Source organism: Lissotriton helveticus, chromosome 7 (assembly GCF_964261635.1).
Source record: "Lissotriton helveticus chromosome 7, aLisHel1.1, whole genome shotgun sequence".
Classification (NCBI taxonomy): Eukaryota; Metazoa; Chordata; class Amphibia; order Caudata; family Salamandridae; genus Lissotriton; species Lissotriton helveticus.
The window spans coordinates 1543994798-1544014149 of NC_136068.1; the positions used below are offsets into that span (position 1 = coordinate 1543994798).

The 19352-nt window shown below is 46.2% G+C and overlaps 1 protein-coding gene across 2 annotated transcripts in view; it reads right to left on the reverse strand.

Annotated features, from left to right (window-relative positions):
- LOC144770469 (CD82 antigen-like) overlaps positions 1–19352 on the reverse strand; it is a 206868-nt gene that overhangs the window by 59053 nt on the left and 128463 nt on the right. For both annotated transcript variants that reach the window (XM_078654994.1, XM_078654993.1), the window contains exon 3: positions 17703–17775. In XM_078654994.1, the coding sequence (XP_078511120.1) occupies positions 17703–17775 (73 nt within the window). The remainder of the gene's footprint in view (positions 1–17702; positions 17776–19352) is intronic.

Below are 19352 nucleotides of genomic sequence, written 5' to 3' on the forward strand. Positions count from 1 at the left end.
AACCAGACAGGCCCAAGAAAGCTCTGACCTGTGTCTGGGTGGTTGGAGGAGCCCAGTCCTTTTTGGCCTGTATCTTGCTCTCCAGAGGTTGAACTTGGCCTCCACCTACAAGGTGGCCCAAGTATACAACTTGACTCTGCCCTATCTGGCACTTAGTAGCCTTGATAGTGAGGCCTGCCTTTTGCAGGGCCTTTAAAACTTTCCTTAGGTGGATCAGGTGATCCTCCCAGGTGGAGCTAAAGACCGCAATATCATCTAGATATGCTGCACAAAAGTCATCCAACCCAGTGAGAACTTGGTTCACCAACCTTTGAAAAGTGGCAGGTGCATTTTTCAAACATCACCACAAACTGGTAATGACCTCCAGGGGTCAAAAATGCTGTTTTGGCTTTGTCATCCTCAGCTAACCTGATCTGCCAATAACCAGCTGTCAGGTCAAATGTACTTAAGAAAGTTGCAGAAGCCAAATTGTCTATCAGTTCATCTGCCCTAGGTATTGGATGGGCATCTGTCTTAGTGACAGCATTGAGACCCCTGTAGTCTACGCAAAACCTCATCTCTCTCTTACCATCCTGGGTGTGAGGTTTAGGTACTAGAACTACAGGACTAGCCCAAGGGCTCTCTGAGGGTTCAATGACTCCCAATTCCAATATCTTTTGTACTTCTTGCTTTATGCAGTCCCTGACGTGGTCAGGTTGCCTGTAGATTTTACTCTTTATAGGCAGACTGTCTCCAGTGTCCACCTCATGTGTGCACCAGTTTGTCTGACTGGGGGTCAGAGAAAACATTTGTCTGAAGGATTGAAGGACTTGCTTACAATCCTTTTGTTGATGCTCAGAGAGGCTGTCAGAAAGGACTACACCATCTACTGACCCATCATCAGGGTTCTGAGTGAGCAGGTCTGGGAGAGGGTCACTCTCTTCCTCCTGCCCCTCATCTGTGGCCATGAGCAAGCCCATGTCCTCCCTGTCAACAAATGCTTTGAGCCTATTCACATGAAGTACTCTGTGAGGGCTCCTGGGAGTTCCCATGTCCACCAAGTAGGTGACTTCTCCCTTTTGCTCAATGATGATGTGGGGTCCAGACCATTTGTCTTGGAGAGCTGTTGGGGCCACTGGCTCCAACACCCACACCTTCTGTCCTGCATGGTAAACAGTTAGGACAGCCTTTTGGTCGTGCCAAGCTTTTTGAAGTTCTTGGCTGGCCTCCAGGTTTTTAGATGCCTTCTCCATGTACTCTGCCATCCTGGAGCGGAGACCAAGTACATAGTCCACTATGTCAAGTTTAGGCTTTTTGAGAGGTAACTCCCATCCTTCCTTCACAAGACATAGGGGTCCTCTTACAGGATGTCCAAACAAAAGCTCAAAAGGGCTGTAACCAGCCCCCTTCTGTGGGACCTCTCTGTAAGCAAACAGAAGGCAGGGTAAAAGGATGTCCCATCTTCGCCTAAGCTTTTCAGGTAACCCTTTTATCATCCCTTTGAGGGTCTTGTTGAATCTTTCAACAAGCTCATTGCATTGTGGGTGATAGGGTGTGGTGAATTTGTAATTTACACCACACTCCTTCCACATAGCAGTCAAGTATCCTGACATGAAGTGTGCACCTCTGTCAGAGACAACCTCCTTAGGAAACCCCACTCTGGAGAAAACTCCAACCAGAGCCCTAGCCACAACAGGAGCTGTAGTGGTCCTAAGGGGAATAGCTTCTGGATACCTGGTGGCATGATCCACTACCACCAGTATAAATCTGTGCCCAGATGCTGTTGGGGGGTCCATTGGTCCAACAATGTCAATCCCCACTCTTTCAAAGGGAACCCCCACCACAGGTAGTGGTATAAGGGGGGCCTTTGTTGTGCCACCTGATTTGCCACTGGCTTGGCAGGTGACACATGAGCGGCAAAACTCTTTTGTGTCTTCAGACATATGAGGCCAGTGAAAGTGTGGGGCAAGCCTGTCCCAAGTCTTGTTCTGGCCTAAGTGACCTGCAAGGGGAATTTCATGGGCTAAGGTGAGAAGGAAACCTCTAAGAGACAAGGGGATGACCAGCCTCCTGGTAGCACCAGGCTTGGGGTCTCTTGCCTCAGAGTATAGGAGTCCATCGTCCCAATATACCTTAAGGGCACCTGTAGCATTCCCTGCAGCCTCAGCAGCAGCCTGCTGTCTGAGGGGTTCAAGAGAGGAACAGTCTAACTGTGCCTGCCTCAAGTCTGCCCTGGAAGGTCCCCCTGTCCCAAGAAACTCAACCTGTTCAGGCTCAAGCTCTTCTAGGACAGTTCCTTCTGAGGTCTTGGGGTCAGTCTCCTGAGAGAGCTGATCCTCCACCTGAGGCAGGGGGGAAGGGTCAACCTTACCCCTACTGCTCTTTCTCTTGGGTAGTGTCTGGTCCATTCTTCCAGGATCCAGCACTAGTTCAGCTGGGCATTTCTTGGCCTGTGACCTAGTCACAGCAAGGACATGTGCTGATAAACCTAACATTTCCACATGAGTCCTATACTCCACATCTGACCATAAGGAGGATTCCAAATCATTGCCCAAAAGACAGTCCACTGGGAGGTCTGAACTAACAACAACCCTTTGAGGCCATTTACCCCTCCCCAGGAGAAATTAACAAGTGCCATACTATGGGAGGTAGTGGCCTTGCTAGCATTGGTCACCAGGTAGTCTGAACCTAGTATTACCTGTTCAGGGTCCACAAAGTTTGGTGTCACCATAGTGACACTGGCACAAGTGTCCCTGTAGGCCTGAGCCATTTTCCATTGATCAAAGGCGTTTGCCTGTACTTGCCCAGAGTACTGGGACTTATTGTAGGGGTCATATCCATGTCCCCAGTAAAAACAAGAACAGCCTGAGTAGGTATCCTGACTAAGTCAGAACCCGCCTCAGTTCCCAGGGTTAACCCCACTATAGCCTTGGGAGGATTACTACCACTACTAACTGTACTAGGGGGTGCAGATGCCTTAGGGGCAGTGGTGGTAGGAGTTGGGCCTTTCTTGGTGCACTCACTAAACCAGTGAGTATTACTTTTACAGTATTGGCACCATGGTTTCCTCTGACCATTATTCTTCTTCTTTTGGGAATTCTGGGAATTCTGGGACCCACCCTCTTTAGATTGTTGGGGCCCTGTTGAAGACTTCTGGTCATTCTGCTTATTCTCATTACCCTTGGGGTCCGCTTTCTTCTGGCCACCACCCTGGTTCTGGTTCTGCTGCTTGACCCTTGTCCTGACCCATCTGTCTGCCTTCTTTCCCAATTCTTGGGGAGAGGTCAGATCTGAGTCAATAAGGTGCTGATGCAACAACTGATTTTGACAATTATTTAAGATTTGTTCTCTCATAATTAGATTATACAATCATGTGTAATCAGTAACTTTACTTCCCAGTAACCAGCCTTCAAAAGCCTTAGTGGCACAATCAACAAAGTCAGCCCAATCCTGAATTTTCTGGGTGTCTCTGAACAGCAACCTGTACTGTTCAGTTGTTAAGCCAAACCCGTCAATCAGTGTATTCTTCAGGACTTGGTAATTGTTAGCATCCTCAGCTCTAGTAGTGAGGAGCTTATCTCTACCTTTACCTTCAAAGGAGAGCCACAATATAGCGGCCCACTGACTCTGGGGGATGCACTGGACAGTGCAGGCCCTCACCAAAGCAGTCATCCATTTGTGGATGTCATCCCCTTGTTTAAAGGGGGGCACTATTTTACTCAGGTGTCTAGTATCAAAACTCCTGTCTTTATCCTTAGGGATATTGCTGCCACCAGTGGGGACTAACCCACTCAACTGTTGCTCTCTAGCAAAGGCACGCTTCTCCTTGGCAAGGGCAAGTTCTTCCCTCTGGATCTCAGATTAGCCTGTTTCATCCTTGCTTCATGCTCTCTCCTCTGAGGGGAAGTCATTCTCCTCTGGGGAGGAGTCATTCTCCTCTGGGAAGAGGCATGAGAGTGCACAGATCTATTGGAGTCCCTAGAATGAGACCTATCTCTTCTAACTCTAAAGTTAGGCCTGCTTAGGGTCAGTACTGGGGGTCCCCCAGATCCTTCCCTATGTAGGTCTAAGTTGGCCCTAGTAAGTCTGCTGACTAGCTCAGAACCTTTGTCTGCCTCATCCCCAGAAAGATCCTTTTCATCCTCCTCCTCCTCTACTTCCTCAGTTTCAGGGAGGTCGGGATCACCAAGGGTACCTTCTAAGGCTGGCATGCTCCCATCTGTATGAGAAGCTTTTCTACCATCATATGTCTCTAAGAGACCTAACAGAAAAGGAGTGGTAGGGTTAGAACCCTGTTTCAATTTTCTGGAGGTACACAATTGTCTCATCTCCTGGAAACTGAGAGCTGCATATCTGGAAAGGACCTGTGGAGGGTCACTAACCACTAGGGGAGTCTCTGAAGATTCTCCATGGGTAGACATGCTTTCTAGTGAGGTGTAAGTGATGCACCTACCTACACTATGGGTTTTCCTACTGATCCCTTGCTAAGAGCTGTAGTCAGGATGTGCTAGGCCCTTTCTACTACAACAGCTGGTTCAGTAGAACTCAGAGTATTTCTAAGCTTGTTATATGTACCTATGGTACTTTATGTGATCTTTCAAATGATATCTCAAGATTATACTTGGTAAAAACAACAGCAAGCTCAAATCCCAACCGCTGCACACCAATGTGAGAAGTTGGCCTGATATATGATGCTTACTAGTTCTAGTGATCACCTTGTATCAGTCCAAACAACCCTTATGGTGATTGGTTGTAAGTCAACCTTATAGACCAGCTATCCTAATGGTAGCATGGACAAAGCAGTCTTAGGCTAAACTCTTTTGGCATGTGAAGCCAGCTGTTTTACCACAATATAACCCCTTGAATACCAGATGAAAGGACACCACACAGGTTGTTATGAAAATAAACAATATATTTATTAATAACAACACCTCTGAACTCTTTATGAGATCAGAGGGCTAAGCACATGACAATACTAAGCAGGAAATACGAGTTAGCACAATATTTACACGTGTGCCATAGGGGCACGACAAACCATATACTAAAAACAATGGAATGCGAGGAAGGAAAGTACTGTAAGGAGATCCAGAGGCTGGAAGATCGCTGGGACTACGCTACGAACTAGGTAAGTAAGGAGCAGGAGGCCCACAGGACTCACGTGCAGAGTGGAAACTCTCACGCGGGATGCGTACCAACGTCTATGGATACTACAGTTTACAAAGTTACGGATTCCTGACGAACCCGGCTGGATGGAGGTAAAACAACAGTGGACCTGGACACTGGGATAGTGGACACTGACTTCAGCACCTAGAAGCTTTACTTACCTAACCCACAGGCTGCGGGTGCATAGGGCTGAAGTGGTGTCGGGTTCGCTGCCTTGCTCCCGGTGATGCCTGAAACAAAGAGTTGCTGGCAGGCAGCCAGATGGAGGAGTCCGGTGGTTCCAAGGATGGAACTAGGAAGGAGAAGTCCTGAAAGGGAAGGGGACAGAGTCTTGGTCACTAGCCAGTGACGGTGCTGGAACCAGGAGGGAACCAGATGCTGTTGCCGCGTTCAGGGGAAGGAAGGGTCGCTTCTCTCTGTAGCTGCGCGGACCAGGAGCTGTTCTTTATGACCAGGCTGGAGGCACGAGCTGTCCCACGTAGTCTGCTGCTGATGGCGGTGTTGGATCGTCGATCTGGTCAACAGGCCTTGGCTAGTGCAAGCCACGCGGTGGAACAAAGATGGCGTCTGGAGCGGACCAGGAGGGTCCGGGGTCTTTCTCTTTCACAAGGAAGCAAGGGCCAGTCTGGGGGACCAGACTAGCAGTGTTGAAATCTTCGGGTCGTCGTCTCAGAGGTCACGAGCCAGCCGGCAAGTGACCAGACAACAGGAAAGGCAGCAACCAGGCAAAAAGGGCCCCAAGCAGATCTCGTGGAGGCTGGGGGGCTGGTCTTTGATGCAGGTGCTGTGTCGATGTGGGGCTTCTCAGTCCCCGATGCACTTACTCGAGGGTCCCTCGGTGGTCGTGCTGGAAGCACTGTGCAGGTTTCTTCAAGATGGCCGTCTCCACGTTGCTCGTCGCACCCACGGGTCCCAGCTGTGCTGTGGATGTGGGTAGAGGTCAGAGGGGTCTGGAGGTCCGGGTCTCGTTGAGCTGGGTCGTCGGATTCCGGGAAGGAAGGACTTGCAGCAAACCGCACAGGAGCTTGATGGTGCCTGCGAAGCAGGATGGTCACTCCCTGACCATAGGGGAGATTCTTCAGTCTTCTGATGTTCAGGAGGTCGAAGGTCAAGAGTTTCTTCGTGGAAGTTGTCAAGATTAATCTAACTGGGAATGGGACCAGCTCCTACCTTTATTCAGCTAAAGGGGGCTGCACTACGACTAGGTCCCTCCCCTGGGTGGGACCAGGAAGGGGGGTGGTTACACCCCCTATCCTTTGTCCAGTTTCCCGCCAGAGCTGGGGCTGGAGTGACCCAGCAACTGGTTGGAACGGGTGTATGCACAGGGCACCTTGTGTGCCCAAGGCATGTCTCATTCCTTTCAGCCTTGGCCTACCTAATACACAAAATCCTGTCTGGGGTGGTGCTAGCACCTCCCAAGGCAGGAAACCCTTTGTCTGAGCCTCCCTCGCTGGAAGGACTCCCAGCAGCAGGAGGTCAGACTTGTGTCTGTGGTGGCAGCATCCATCTTGTGATGCTGAGGCTCGAGTTAACTTTAACCGGGGTTCACAGTGACATACATGTCGTGTCCCTCTAGAAGGGTGGAATGCTACCCCCGTCGCCAGAATTGGCGAGGGGGTAGTATTCCAATTCGTATGACACCTTACTCGACATGTTTTGATAATGTTATACCAGAGTTAGCATTTAACCGCGAGGATTATAATGCACTTAAGAGTATATGGTATAGCGTTATCATGGAACAGCTATTAGGACTTGGTTCCGCAAGCTGCAAACGGGCTCAGCTCATGCCAGAGCACCATCTCACATAATTCCAAGCACTCTGCCTTCAGGATTGATAAGGCCTTCTCTAGGAGTGACTGATAGGAATATATGTGTCCATTTTAGGTTTAGATATAGGGGACTATATCTAAAGCAAAGGGTGATTACACCACCTTGCCCCAGCTGTCGTGCAGCCAGTTGTGTCTGTTTAGATGGCCAGCCAGGGGTGGCATAATGCATGCTTCAGCCCCTGGTAGGCCCTGGGTACACCTATGCCCTGGATACCTAAGGTATACTGTACAGGGACTGATAAGGTGGCCCAGTACCAATTGGTAAATGCACCTAGGGTACATGGTTGTATTTTTAGAGAGAGAACAGCTAGGCTGTGGGTCTGATTAGCAGGCCCACAGCCAGGGAAAGTCGTAAATCAGTGAAGCAAAAAGCCAAAATCTGGGGTGGCCATGGGATTGCAGACCCCACTCTCCTACAGAGACAACGAAGGATGGGGGGTTTTCCTTTCTAACTTGAGGAACAGGCCATCATCTTGGTTGCATTACTGTGTATGGCACACTATGGGCAATATTTCTTTAAAATATGATCCAGAAATAGCGAGTCGTTATTTTCTTTAATGACAAACATTCACAGGTTAGACCATGGCTTTGAACTTTAGAGGGAGCAGCAAATAGATGTTTCCGTAGAACTTGCAGAAGCAAAACTATTTGGAGGGAATGGACAGAACTTTCTGCATCGCCTCTCCCTGATGGATGGTGCAGGAGCTGGTGGGGGACCTGGCCAGTTTGTTTAGCGATACACCAGATCATTTACTGTTGTGATGATGGAGTTTCTGACCGGTGAGGCCTCTAAACTTGGGGGAAGAACAAATGCTCTTTAGATTTTTCAAGCTGTAATTTTTCTATAATGTAAACACTTCAAGAGTCTGTTTCTGACTCCCAAGCAGGAAAATGACATTTCAGGTCGAACTTGGCTTCCTTACTTCTAACCAGAAAAGCATGAACGGTCGGCTGAGTGACAAGTTAAAAGAGCCCCAGGGCTGACCTTAGTGTATGGTGGGCTTTGGGTCCCCCAAAACAATTTAGAGAAGATAAATCCTGGTTCGTTATGGTAGTGCATGGTTAAGTGGCTGCATCTCTTATTTTGCGTTAAGTCTCAAGAAGAATCATCATATTGCCGGAACCAGGACCTGATTCGCTCTAGATAATGGGTACTCACAAACATTCTCCCAGGGGCCAAAAAGTTAATATGTGGTGTGACCGAGGGCCGCACTGATGCTAGCATGGTGGCAGTCGGGGCTTGGGAGGTGTAAGGTGGGAGGAGGGGAGTGACATGCAAATATAGTGACTTAATGGCACCTGCAAGCAATTCCAGCTTCCGCACTTGACCACACTGTGTGATCCTGTGCAATTGTTTTATTTTACTTTGCGGAGTGGCATTATTGTCTGGGGGGGGAATGAAGGCGGTGGGAAGGGGATGCTGGGGCATAAATGTTTATATTTCTAAATTACTGTTTGAAAACTGTCACATAAAAAAACGAAGCTCAATGCACTTTTATAATTTACTGTAAATTTTGAAGGGACGTCCTTATATTTTTACATGTTTGTTGCTAAATAAATTTAAGAACACTTTAATTTTTAAAGACAAGTGATGCACTTCAGCTTCTGTGCTTCTTTGTTTTTCTTTACTTCAGTTTGATTGTTTCCCATTTATTTCATGTCTTTATAAGCATTCGTGCTTTCTAAAGTAAACAGCAACCTACTGCTGCTTTTTAACCGGAGTTGGCGTGGGTCCCTACGCAAACTAGATAGGACCACTCTTAAATTGTATACACACTTGGTATCTAGTTGCATTAGCAATCTGAAATTATTAGCAATAAACGAGCCGATGTCACTAATTCACAAGCCTGTGTGATTTATTTCACTTTTCTTCATAGAAGGTAAGTGAAATGAATCACACATGCTTGTGAATTAGTGACATCGGCTCGTTTATTGCTCATAATGTCAGATTACGTATGCAACTAGATACCAAGTGTGTATACAATTTTAACCAGGGGCCGCATATAAAGATCAGTAGGGCTGCAAGTGGCCCCAGGGCCGTCCTTTGAGGAACACTGCTCTAGATGGATAGATGGATGTTGGCCTTGTTTAGTCCATCTTAAGAGGAACAATGTTAAGTTGTTAAGTTACCATCGGACCTGGCAGCAGTGGTTCCAGCAGCTATCCATGTTTTAGACTGGCTTTGCAGTGTTATATGAGAGTAAGTGATGCAAGCAGGGCGTGAAGATGATTGGCTGGTCTGCCTGGCTGTGTCCTGTAGTAAGATACTTCAGTGTGCCCCCTGAATTTCAAACCCACAATATCAGTGGGACAGAATATCGAGGTCAAAATATCGAAATAAATATTGACAGGTAAGTCAGTCTAGATGTTCTCTACCTAACTCCACATACATGTACCTACTCTGCACACACACCCTCACGGTACGCAGATGCAGAATTAGGACTACTAAATCTATACTTCCCTATATGAACTTATGTTTTAATATTTTGGCCCTCAATATTCTGTATTTGATATACTTGTATCTCGATATTGTTGGTGTACATGTTCAGTAGTACAACAACATATTTTCTGTCTCAAAATGCTCCGTAACAGGGATTTCCCGATCCCCATTCTCAAAAAAGCTTCCATGTGCCCACTTTTGCCACTTGCCACCAGCACACTGGTCTGGCTAGCCTCAGATCCCTGCAGTCACAGCCTTGTCAGCAAGATTTAGGCCTTGACTTCAAACAGTATAGTGCATCATTGGTGCATGTGGTTACAGGTATTAGGCACCGACACTCATTTTTAAAGACTGGGACTCATTTTTGACAATGCGACCTTAACATAGAGCAAAAGACAAAACGTCAGAAAAGGGCGAAAGAAGGATGAAGACAAAGAGTGAGTGAGAAAAATTGACAAAGGAAGAACACAAGTATGAAAACTACACTCCAAGAGTGGGATGAAGAGATAGGAAGGAAGGGGGTAGAAAGAAAGAAGCATGAGGTGGAATTAAGACAATTCAGCATTGGTATGTATCAACTGCAGAATCAGCAGATTCGTCTGTGGGCTGTAAAGAAAAACTTTGGACCCCTTCACTTATATTTTTGTAAATTTGACACTGCGCTACTACGAGGCATCACAGGCCAGCAACTCAACGTCATGCAGAAGTGGAATTGTGGCAAAGTTCTGGCTCTGCTGGCCAGGGCTACTCTCACTGCAGCGAGCTGCAGCCAGGCCAGGAAGTAGCATAGGAGCGCTTAGCATCTGAAAGTGGCAACGCCTATATTCTGGGAATGTGGAAACTGGGAATGCCTGTTATTCAGCATGCTAAACTTGCAATATGTGTTATTGGTCATGTGAAAAAATCAATATCTACTAGTGGGTTTGTGCAGAGGCGGTCGGTGCAGGTAAACGCGGTGAGGCGGCCCGCTCCCACCACACATACCTGCACCGAATGCAGCTGGGCATGTGGGACTGCCAATGCTGCTTACTGGATATGTGGAAAATGGCAATGCCTGTTAAGGGCCTAAAGAAACTGGAAATATTGATTGAGGATCATACGAAAGTGGCAGTACCTGCTGCTGGGCAAGTGAACCTGGAAATAGTTGAATTACTGAACATAGTGGAAATGTAATATTTTCTTTACTAAAGAGACAGGAACCAGCAGCACTCATTCTTGCAAAGTTGTTCGTCAGTCATAACACATATGACAAATGTTGCAGCTTAACGCACTTTAAAATGCACAATTTGCACTGTATCTCTGAAAATAAGATATGCTCAATCTTCTACAAGTAGTCGCACATGACCACAAAGGCACTCAGCAGAGAGACACGGACACCAGATCGGGGAGCAAGGATAGAAAGAACAGGAGACAGGGGCCCTGGCAGAGGGATAAATGGACTTTGATAAATAAAAATGCAGACGTTGTCAAAGGGAAATGTGAACACTACCAGGAGACACAGGCAGGGCCAGTGCACATCAGACACAGGGACCGGCAGAGAGGCATGGTCATAGGACAGTAGGAGACTGACACTGGGACAGAGAGAGAGACTGACATACACACTGGGACAGGTATACATTAATGCACACATTGGGACTGGGGGCACTAGCAGAGGGCAACCTTGACAAGGACATTGGGTCCGAAAATAAGGAAGATGCCAACAAGGGATGGATGTTGAAACAGAAAAGCTTGTTCCTGACTCGCCTAACCAGACCACTACCACCTCCCATACTACTGCATTAAACTACACTTTCTAACATTACTTTGGTCGACGAATATTCCAGCTGCTGCATACATCCATGGCCGTTAACAGATCGACAACTCCATCTTTAGGTGTGTGGGGTACATACTTGTAGTTTTACACCATCGGAATATCATACTCTGCTGACCACCTTGGCAAGGCCCCTTCATTCTGCACTACACCAGGAATCTTGAGTTCATCCTTGGCCATCTATGTATGAGAATGAAGCCAGTCTGCCCCGGTTGGACTCACAGCTAATTGGGACAAGCTGGCCAAAGATGTTCAGCACCAGCAACTCACAGATCTACGGGGATACAATTTCCATCCAGCCACCATCAAACAAACCCTGATGCACCATGGAAGAAGCTCTGTGAACTCATGGAAAAAACGTTGACAAGTGATAGAAAGTTTCTTTCCACTTGCTTCATCAAAATCATCGATGTCTTACAGCAAACTGGTTTTGTGAGCATCGGTTAAAGCCAATAGAGACTTCCATGTCATTCAAGGGGGGACACAATGGGTACAAACATCCTTCCAGTTCCATTGCATGTGCATTGATGGTAATCTCAAACCATGACTGGCGTCAGACCATCAGCCTTGCACCAAAAGTTCAAGAAGCAGCCAGGGCCCTCCGAAGCAACCAGCGACAATCTGCTCACACCACCAGTATCTTGATCAAGTCTTCAGCACTCCTTGACCATGACACACTCACCCCACAGTGTTCCACGGCTGACTATGTAGTGGCTCACTGGCCATCGTGCAGCAATCCACACATGGTGCACATGTAACCCCAACACAACCTAGAAGCAATCTCATAGAGACACATACGAGGTGTGAGAGATTAAATGGGTGCAGCTATGCTGAAGGATACTGGGGTCGGAGGACTCCAGAAGTTACTCAACAAGATTCCAAGTCCATCAACGCCTTTCTTTGGAGAGTAAAGCTGTACAAGCAATGGTAACACTGGGCGCAAACCCATCCCTAACAAGCGTCAGCAGCAATTTCGCCCTACCTATAAAAGAGGAGCTGGGCACACTTGCCCTCACTCCAATAACAACCTACCACCCTGCCTCCATATTGCTCTTCATCCTAGGGACCATAACATTAAATTGTTATTTGTTGGTTAAATGTTTAGTACTTTATGTCATCCATCAAATCAGAAATCATTCTAAATGCTTCTGATGGAAAATGAAACAGTGGTGATTGAGAGAATAAGCATTTAAAACTTCTCGCAAAATGATGTGCTTCACTCGATGTGCAGAGGAAAGAATTCACAGGCAGTTCGGGCTGGACAGTTCTGATTGGATCAAGGTCAAGACTAATGTGCTGTGGCTAAGTCGAATCTGAGGTGGCACAGAGTGCAAAATAATGATGGAGTGGGATGTGCAGGGATTACCAGTGGCTGAGATTAATTTAAGCATTCCATCCATCACTTTTTTGTATACTTTAATTTGTCGCCCTAAGTAGAACGGGTATGCCCAGACGTTGGTCCCATGCACACTGTGTCACTGAAACCAAGCTGTACCTGGCTGATGAGCCCTAACAAGAGTGAAACTTGTCCTGGGCTGCTTGTTTTCTGGCTCAAGGAGGACCGTTACTGGCAGTTTAGGCTGGACTGTTCCCACCGGAGCAGGTTCAAGACCGATTTGCACATGACTGGGTCCAATATGTGGTGGCATGTTGTGCAAAATAACACTGCGGTCTTGAGTGATTACCAGTGGCGATATTTTATATTATATTGTTTACATATTATATATGTTGATATATTTATACATCAAAAAGTATACTTTTATATATTTATTTATAATATATTTACATTATTAATATTTTGTAATATTAGTATATTTATATTATTTGAAGCGATTGTCACTTTTTTATATACTTTAAAGGAAAGAATTGAATCAACCACTAAAAAAGACCCTATAGAAACGGTTTGTTTGTGTCATTAGTAAGGAACTCAGCTTGCCTACGGTGAGCATTCGAGTCAAATCTAAAGCCGGAATCATCATCATATTTTTCAAACTACTTCACTATAATTGAGCTCCCAGTTTTCAGATTTTTCTGATTTTTACAGATAAATACAGACAGAAAACTATTTATTTTCCTGTCTGTATTTATTTTTAAATACAGAAAAATACGGAAAATGGGTCTTCTTTGGATGATTTTTTTTTACTGTCAATCACGAGTGCCAGGTAAGTAGGTGTACAGATTGAGAGGTAGGGAAGATCAAAAAAAGAAAATATATTTTCTAATTAAGCTTAATTAAGTGCAGATCTAGTTACTTATGCTATTCTACAATGAAAGTGTTTTCAGATAACGCAATTGCAATGTATGCTGCTGACACCTTTTGGACACTCAAATGCGAGTATACATTTATCAATCAAATAAATGTGCGAAAATACCCAGTGCAGCTTCATTTATACAGAAAACACAAAATAAAAATGGATAAATACAGGAAAATCGTCTGAAGTTAAATATGGATAAAGTCGGAAATGTCGAAAAAAAATACCATAAAACTGGGAGCTTTAACTAAAATCTCCCATTCACGGAGAAACAGCACAGTGCTATTCCGACCATCACCACTAGATGGGGAGTATGCACTGGATTTCAATATATAAATATGCCATTTGAGCTGCAAAAAGGCCCCTGGGCAAATACTTTATAAGTTTAGGGTACGAATAAATGGCTCGGCCATCATATATCCGGGTAGGCACCAGCCTGACCATTTTTAGACAATTATTTAACGAATAGGTTTGATCCTTCGCAGGCTATGTAGAAAGTGTCACGGGCGTCTGTATAACACTTGCTTTAGGAGCCATAGCGGCTCGTGGACAACTTTTCTTGGACAGTGAATGTTCACATGTAAACCCCACGGGAGAGTCATGAAGAAATAATGGAAAACAGCTGCTAAACTCTGAAACCGCGCCCCACCCTCGCCTCCTTACCCCAGCCCCTGCCTCCAAACCCTCCTCCCAGGATCCCCCTCTATGGCAACGCCTTCAGCAAAGCTCTGTGACTCAACCCAGTCATGGCTGCCCCGGGGGTCAAGTGGTTCCCACCCGCAATTGGTGGTCTCCATAGAAACCAGCACTGTCAAGGGCAGGTGCACGAATTTGTTGCGCCTTTGAAAGGATGCCTTCCAGCTGTCAAGATTTCCAGGGAACACGTTCCCTGCAAATCTAGCCAAACAAAACCTAGTCCGTAGAGCAAGTTAAACAAGGATCGTCAGACAAGAGACAGACAAGGGCGGGGGAGTCACTGCTCTCACTGCCAACTTCTAGGCGCAGGGCCAGCGGAACCCACCAGCCCAGAGTGACAACCGGGAGAGGCAATCCTCAAAGCAACCCTCATTTCTAGAAGAAATTCCATCTCTAAAACGTGTCCTGATATACAGGTTTTTTGCTGCGCGCTCTCCACCTCCCGATCCATCACGTCGCCTGCTGGCAGACGGGCGTGTTTGTGTTTCCCTGGAGGGAGACGCCACGAGAAGCCTCAAGGGTGGTGGGAAGTGCTTTAAATGGGCAGGTATTGTCTTGTACTGAAGTACCAGCACTTCTTTAATTTGAAAGGGAGAAAACCTGCTCTTTCCTGCTCCGCTGTCATACATTTAATGGGAGAACACCAGCATTTCTCATGAGCCAACGGGTACTGTGGATAGTGAGCAGGGGTGGACGATCAATGAGTTTTGCCCACTCTGTGTTACGCTTGTAACACGGTGTTCTAGCAAATCTTCGCCAACCACCACATGGCAAAGTTTTTTCTTGGCTGCAGCTCGCCAACATTAAGTTGCAGAGTGTGAAATGGCATCCCCTACCGCTATTTTCAGGTGCTAGAACTGCACCCGGTGGGCTTTTCTCACAGCCACAGTCATGACCGTTGGCAGTGAGAAAGCTGCTGCTCATGTAGAAAATCTAGGCAAGCAGCAGCCAAGAAGCAGCGCCCGCTGATGTTCCGCCTGGTGCCATTTGCACTCATTTTGCAGCGTTGGACAAGCTCTTGGCGCTAAACATCAGCGCAAGTTACTGATTTCCACCCGCTTGAGGAGCTCTGCAGAGTTTTTATGTCTGTAGAGTGAAACTCAGCGAGTTTCGCTCACCCCTAAGTACCAGCACTTCATCATTTCCATTTAAAGCACTGGTGGTGGGTCATGCAAAGTGTGTCGGTATTTCACGTTACCTAGAGCAGGAACAATTCTTTTCAGCCATGAACTTGGGTGTGTGCTTCGCCCTGTTCCCAAAAGTGCGCAGTCCCTGTAGTCAAAAAATACACTTCGGCTCCTAACCAAAGGTGACGTACATATGAACGGCGCAATAGTGGTCAGTTATGTCTAAAGGTGAGGGCTACACGCCAACCATTGAACACAAGCAGGGGGTTCTTGATGGGATGATGCCCATCCAGGAATAACAGTCTACAATCACACACACACACACCTCTATGAGGAATACAACCACACATGTATGAGCTAGCAAGAACAGGATATAGTCCAGCTTTCTGGGTTCGTCTGTCATTGGCCTCCCCAATCGACCTGTGAGCTGATCGCCGCACTTTACCTCAGGTACAGGATCACTCCGTCAGCTAGGAGCTCTACAGTAGAGGTAGTGAGGTCAGATAGTCACGCAAAGGGAATGGCCCCTCCCTTCCCGTCAGTAAAAGAACTGAAGATTTGACCCCCCATCCCGTATGGAATATCTAGACTCATGTCTAGATATTCTGCAGAATTCTCTAGATGTCTGCAGAATTCCAAGGACCGCGCTGATCTTGCAAAAACAGATAGGGTCCTATTGCACAACTCATCCACCCACACAGGTCATGACTGCCCCAAGTACTTTTCATTGCCCATCCGCCAGGATTACCCCCCCTGACAGAGTCGTGACTATCCCAGCCTCTGGTGTGGTCCGGGGAGCCATGCCCCTCTGAAGGATCACCCACCAGAGCCTCAGGATAGACCTACTGCGACCAGCCCTGTTCAGCTCCAGCCCTGATCTACTGAATGCTATTCAATTGTGTAATATTTCATTTTGCCATGAGAATAAAGTACTTTCTGTAGTAAACAGATAAGCACTGGGCTGGACAACCATTTGTGTCCGTTGGTTGACTGTTGAGTTCTGAGATCCCGCACACTACCTCAGCTGAGAAGCCTTTGCTTCATCACCCTGGATATCCTGAGACACAAGTGCAGGATCGCTTGTGCTTGGTCCAGTTTGCAGAGCCATAGTAGGACAGGCCCCAGGACACCAGAGGCAAACACCCTCAACCACCACTGCATGAGCCAGATAGCCCCTGTCTGCACTTTGGCCTCATTTGAGATTTGATACAAGAACACTGTGAAACTGTGGAAAGACGCATACACTAGTCTTTTAAACAGGAACACACAATCTGAACATTCCCATGCAGCATGGAGAATCCAAACTCCATACATTGCCCAGGCCTGACCCAAATCCTCTGTTTTGTGATACTCTTTCCTTCTTCCTGCAGTTCTAGCCTAAATTGCTATAAAAAGGAACCACACTAAGCCCACTGGTTTCTGGTGGAATTCAGGATCAAGTTTAAAACACTGCACTGTCTGCATAAGGCATACTAGAGCGAAGGGCAAGACTATCTTCAAAAACTAAAGCAAACAAGAAAGTATTGGGCGAAATACTTGAATTAATCTCAGCCTCTGGTAATTACTAGGGCCGCATCCTGGACTCAAGCTATACCTCACTGACAAGCCCTAAGTAGGTCAAAACTGGTCTGAGGTTGTTGTTGTCCCATCTGGAGGGGACCAGGCCTGGCAGTTTGGTCTGGACTGTACCTACAGGAGAAGGACCAAGACTGAATTGCATATGGCGGATCTTTGTCTAGAATAACAGGGTGGGTGAAAAACGATGATCTGGCATTCCCCTGAACAATCGACAGTGGTTGAGATTAATTCAAGCATTCTTTCCATCATCTTCAAAAACTGCCATCCCACTGTGCTGCAGGCAGAAACGTACATTCCTCAACGGCCTACTTGATCAGATAATACCCCTGTGTGAGAAGCAAATATAGAGATAGCTCAACGGTGGTCCGAGGCCTTAAATTATGGATTAGCGTTCACCCTACTCATCTAGCTGGACTCTAACATGAATACACACCGAACTATCAAATGTCCTATTTTTTTCTCTTTCAGTTCCAGTACTTTGAAGTGGTCTGTGTGATGTGCAGCATTTTACAAAACTATTAACTAAATATCTGAACAAAACTTAGCATATTAATATCGGCTATGTTAAATTACACTCTGCATTGGTTTCCTTAATGCATATGAGGTGTGTTCCAGTGCGTCAATTGCGGCCGAACTACTACCACCCTTTGGGCCATTTGCATTTAAAGGCCCTGTTTTTCTGAATGTAAATAAAAAGCATTGCTGTTCCTCCTCTGTGCTTGGCATTTTTCTAAACATTATTTGTTCTGGCGGCTGTATCTGGATCCACGTTTGCCTTTGCACACCACACACCTTTCTCCCTTAATAATGGTTGTTTCTGCCACTCACCTATCACAGCTGAAAAACTGTTTTTGTCAAAGAGGATCCATAGTCCGAAGCTGAGCAGCAGGCCTCCCAGGACCTGTGGGAAGAAGAGAGAAGGAGGTTAGGGCAGATTCTTACACTGTTTTTGGTTAACCACACTGAGTGCTGTCTGTTCCCCAACAGAACATTGGCGACCCCATATTAAAACTATCACCCTGATTTCAAATGAGGATCTATAGAACCACTCAAACTTTCCATCCAACCCGGTCAAACTTTCTCCTACTCACAAATATTTAGACCCGCGACCTAGAGTAATACAACCTCCAAGGTTGTTTGGGACAGAGTTTGACCCAGAAGCACCCTTAGGTTGCATATCAGCTTGGAAGGTGTAGCTGGAGAATCAGTCATTCTGTGTCTGTCTTCATTGAGCACAGGAGCAAAACCTTGGCTTGGTAGAATTTAGGTATTATCAATCCAACACCATGTTGATAGGACTTAAAATAGGGAACTAATGCCTTGGGTGTGTGGTTGATGAATCCCTGGATGTGGCAGACCAAAAATAAGCTGGATCTCATATGCCTGTGTAAAGAATCAGTCCCCTGCTATCCGGAGGGTTCACATTTGAAGATTGAACAGGAAAGGTGAGAGGATGGAACCTTGTGGGACACCACAGCCTAGAACTGTTTCTACAGTGAAGAGGGGTGGTGTCACCATCTGAGATCTCTCTGAAAAGAAGGCTCTGGTCCAATCAGAGGGAGTGCCAGCAAAATCGACCCTTTTCAGTGTGAATGTTTTGGTCAATGGTTTTGAAAGTGGCTACACATGTTGTGCCCACCAGACAGGCTGCTTAAATACATTTTCCTTTGTGGATTTTTTTAGTTGGGAGAGCACTAGTTTTTTCACCAGTTTGCCCCTCTAAGGAAAGAGAGAAATAGGGTGGACGTGATCTAAATCATACAGATTAAGTAAGGTCATCTTTCGCAAAGACTTCACTACTGCTAATTTCCATAACACTGGAAAGATATATCTAGCTGAGAGACCTGTTAAACAAAAGGGAAGTAGTGTTACGCAGTTAGTCACGAGAAGAAGTTTCACACATTGGGCTGGGAAGAGATCTTTTGGAAAGCCTGAAAGGTGTTGTCTTCTATGGTCTGTTCGGACCTAGAAACATTTTCTTGTTTGGGGACTGCATAACTGGTACTGATGTCTCAGATTTTCAAGATTTTTTATTTAAATGAGGCTATGTCTTAACATAGTGATTGTGATGGAGAAACACGTGTCTACAAGGCACGAGGGGGCTGAAGTTCAGATACAATTCAGAATAGCTCCTTCAACATGTCTGACCTGCTCAGGCTAGATCTAGAATAAGTAGTTATGGATGAATAAGTGGTCTTGTGTTCAATGGAGTAGACTTTTAACCATGTCATCTCAGTCCTGCACACTGCTAGTTGGACATGTTTAGCTCGTGGAAGAACCAAGGATTACTTCTCCTGCCAGTAGAGAGAATTGCAGTTCCTGAACAGGAAGTCTAGCGTCCACGGTCAGGCTGGCATAGGTTCTAGAAATCTAGGACACTTCTTCTTCAAGTGGCATTCACAGTCAGACAATTACATGATTTATATTTGACCCACAACAAAAGAAAAGAATTTGAAAAAAATATACACAAAAACCGTG